This window comes from Momordica charantia, assembly GCF_013281855.1.
Source record: "Momordica charantia cultivar OHB3-1 chromosome 11 unlocalized genomic scaffold, Mcharantia_2.0 BLBB01000011.1, whole genome shotgun sequence".
Taxonomy (NCBI): Eukaryota; Viridiplantae; Streptophyta; class Magnoliopsida; order Cucurbitales; family Cucurbitaceae; genus Momordica; species Momordica charantia.
Genome location: NW_028275159.1, coordinates 5,591,443 through 5,595,277, shown reverse-complemented (window position 1 = coordinate 5,595,277; position 3,835 = coordinate 5,591,443). Strand labels below are relative to the sequence as shown.

At 35.2% G+C, this 3,835-nt stretch overlaps 1 protein-coding gene across 1 annotated transcript; it reads right to left on the bottom strand.

Moving 5' to 3' along the window:
* Positions 1 to 765: 765 nt before the first annotated feature.
* Positions 766 to 3,542, bottom strand: LOC111016009 (WAT1-related protein At4g08300). Its single transcript, XM_022291270.2, has 6 exons — positions 3,249 to 3,542; positions 3,103 to 3,165; positions 2,895 to 3,011; positions 1,520 to 1,919; positions 1,275 to 1,426; positions 766 to 1,183 (listed from the first exon to the last, which is right to left on the bottom strand). Exons 1-6 carry the CDS (start codon positions 3,458 to 3,460, stop codon positions 1,015 to 1,017), a joined length of 1,113 nt encoding a protein of 370 aa, XP_022146962.1. The 5' UTR covers positions 3,461 to 3,542; the 3' UTR covers positions 766 to 1,014.
* Positions 3,543 to 3,835: the final 293 nt, after the last annotated feature.

Below are 3,835 nucleotides of genomic sequence, written 5' to 3'. Positions count from 1 at the left end.
GTTTCGGTATCCTTACGTCAGTGTTGAAATCATTAATATATGTCTTAATCAATCGAACTACATTAAGATTGACACGTGGATCGAAATCTATCACTGTAAATAAAAGGGGTATATAATTCAAATATTAAATGAGACATCGAAGTATGATAATTTGGGTTACATTATCGTATCATTTACCCTTTATCATCATGGTCAATAAATACATTGATGCCAATAATATATTTTTTATGATAATTTCTTAAGCTGGCAATATCCCAAAATTTGACAAACAATTAAAGGAAGTAAGGTAAATCACTAAAGTGTTAGATCAATTAGAAACCAAAATAATGTTGTATTACAAATATATTTGTTGAAAAAAAATTCATTTATTGTTAATATGTGTATAATTCAGCTACAAATAGTATCTAAGTTCAAATCATTAAATATATAATTTTTTTCCTTTTTAGTTTTATCCCATTCTATATATATCAAGTTAATTTTATTAAAGGCCAATGTACTTTCACTCTCATTCCCCTGTTCAATCTCCTTTTATTTCAACATCTCACCTCCTAAGTTGAAATTGTAACAGTATTTCCTCACAAACCCTTTTTTAAATTCTCCTGTTTGTTTTTATTCGCCAAGTGAAAATCCCTGAAATCCATTATTTATATATATTAAAATAATTATCTGTCCAGAGTAATTTAATTTAGAAGAAAATAACTTTAACCTTGAAACCATTTAAATATACAGAAAAAAAAGGAAGAAATTGATGATAACAAACAACTATGAGAAAAAGCCGCCATTGTTTTGAAGACAGCAAATTATATAGACGTAGAATTAGACAATGAGATGTTTATACCATTTATCAGAATTCAAATTACAGAGAGAATATAAATCCACCCAACAAAAAAGGAAAAAGGAAACACACCAACACAAATATATTCTGCAGACAGACGAGAGAAATTAGCTAAGGAAAATGCCTTTTGATGATTTTTCACCACCAACATTCCTCTGCTCTCAGAATATAAACGAAAATCAGGCCGGCGGAGCCTTGGCGGCGGAATTGGTCTCCGGCTCGGCGGTGATCGGCAATTGGGTGGCGGCGGCGGCGCCTTTCTGATTCATCAACGAATTGAGATGGTCCCTGGCCTTGCCCCACACCACCAAGTACAGCCCCATCACTATGAAAACGGCTCCAATTATACTGCACAACACAAAAATTAAATAAATAAGATCATATTCATGGCCCGTGGAGTTTAATTAAATAAATTGGAAGGTAAAAAGACGAAACTGACCTTCCGAGGTGGATTTGTTCAGCCAACACAATGGAGCCGAGGATGGCGGTGATGATCATGCATAGAGGGGTAAAAGAGGTAACGAAAACCGGGCCACGTTGGCGGATCACCACGCCTTGTATGTAATACGCAAGCCCAGAGCAAATGACACCCTGGAATGGAATATATAATTAATTTGAAAAAACTTTAAAATTGATATTTAAATATATTAAATAAAAAGAAGGAATTGGGGTTTAATTAATTACAGTGTAGACGGCGGCGAGGAGGCGGGAGTCCCAGCCGATGACCCAGACGGAGAAATCGCGCTCCATGATGAGGGTGACGATGGAGCCTTCGAGGGTGCCAGCTAGGCAGATGAGGGCGGTGAGGGACAGCTCAGCAGGGTACTTCTTGAGGGTGAAGGATTGCAAGATGAAGAAGCCGGACCAGCCGATGATGCTGCCGAGGAGCATGAGGGTGCCGAGGACCCAGTGCTGGTCCGCGGACTCGCTGCTGCTCTGGTGGGCCGCGTGCCGCCCCGCGCCGTGGAAGATCTCCACGATTGGCCCTTTGTATAGAGTCATCACCATGGCTCCTCCGATCGTCACCACCGTTCCCGCCACCTTCGCTATGCTGCGGATTTTCTTGAAGTTCACACTTTCCAGCCTGCCCAAAACCAATCAAAATCAAAATCACGTATTACAATTTACCTTTTTTTTTTAATGAGGAATAAAATCTAGAGTTTTTGTTTTTTTCGAGTACTCAAGTTTGAATCTCCCACTCCTATAATAGATATAATTTACCTTAATTACTGATCTAAGCTGATGGAGTTGGTAGGTGTTTTATTTTTACTCAAGTAGTAGATTTAAAACTTTTTATTTTTTTAGGACACAAAATTATTTTTAACCTCATGTCCTATTGAAAACGAAATATTTCACTTATGTATTTTTAGTATAATAAGTAAAGGTGGGGGATTACTTATCGTGAATAATTTTGTGATTTTGAAATATTGGAAAATTTGAATTTTTTTGGATGGAGAAAGATTTGAAATAAAATATAATTGCTTTATTTTTTTTTAGATATTCTTTGAGAGAGAACATAAATGTATTGGTATATTATTTTAATTCTGATTTGTTGGTAGAAAATTAAAATATTATAGGGTTAAACTAGTAATTTTATATGAAAGTGATGTGAAATCCATTTCAGTTTTTAAAAAATAGAATTTCAAGTTTAGGAAATGAGTTTATTTTTTCTCTCTGTTAAAAAAACTAAATTACGAAATTTATTTAATTGTGAGATAAAAGTTAAAATGCGGGTCTCTTGATATGACACGTGTGTACGATGGGATTTAACATTAACAAATTAAAATACTAATTAGTTATATAAATGAAGTGGAAGTGGAATGATAATTAGAATCACGAACGAAAAACTTAGACCAATTAGATTTTAATTAACCCATTATTAAAGTATCTCAAATAATGGTAATCAATCAATTGCTTTCAAAAGCACCGTGAACAATAACAGCATCATCCATAGATGTGATGCGGAAAACAGAGAGAAAAATTTCAAAAACTTTTTTGAATAAACCAATTAATTAAATTAAGAATAATAAATAACCCAACAGTTTAAGAATAAAGATACCTGAAAATGAGAGCCATGATGAAGGTAACAGCAGGGAGAATATTAAGAGTGACAGACGTGAATGTTGCTGAAGTAAACTTCAAGCCCACGTAATAAAGATTTTGATCCAGCACTGGCCTGTTCTCATCCAAATCAAATCATGATCAGACGGCTGAAAAATTTCCAGCACATCAATAAGAAAAAAATTGCATGTGAAATATAATATTACTCGAGAAAGCCGAGGAGCATTATGCGTAAAATTATGGGGAGTGTCAACTTTGGTCTTATTTTCCTGAAATAAAAGAGGTATTAAGTTAAATATAATATACAGACAGACGCATTGAATAATTTGTACAGATCAGTGAGGACGATGACCTTTCGAGGACGAGGGCAAAGGGGGAGATGACAATAGTGGCGACGACATGTCGGTAGACGGCGAGAACGTAATGACTCATGCCCTTCTTAAAACAAAGGAGTGTGACGATGTACATGCCAGCGTACCCGAATTGAAGGGAAACCATGGCCAAATAGGGCTTTATTTTGTGGATGGCTCCACAGAACATTGCAAGCCCTGTTTCTGCTCCCATTTTGTTTTTCTCTCTCTCTCTTTAGAATTTTGTGTAAGAGAGATTATGGAAAGGTTTCAGGCTGATGGGAAGAGGGGGAGAGAGATTTGGGTGTTCTTATAGCTGAATAAAGCAGAGAGAAAGGTGAAGCACTAATTTGAAATTGGGGCTTTTTTAGGGTTTGTATTATCCACTTGGAATTGGAAATTCACATACAAACACTGTGTAAATATGAAATCCCATTTTTGTTTTTTTTTTATTAATTTAAATTTTGATGGTGGGGTTGGAAAGGTGCGAGGGGAAAGATGTAGCTGTTGCTTGGATGTATATCAAGACAAAAGTATATAATTATTTCTCTTTTTATTTAAAAAATATAATTAATTTGATTTTATAATT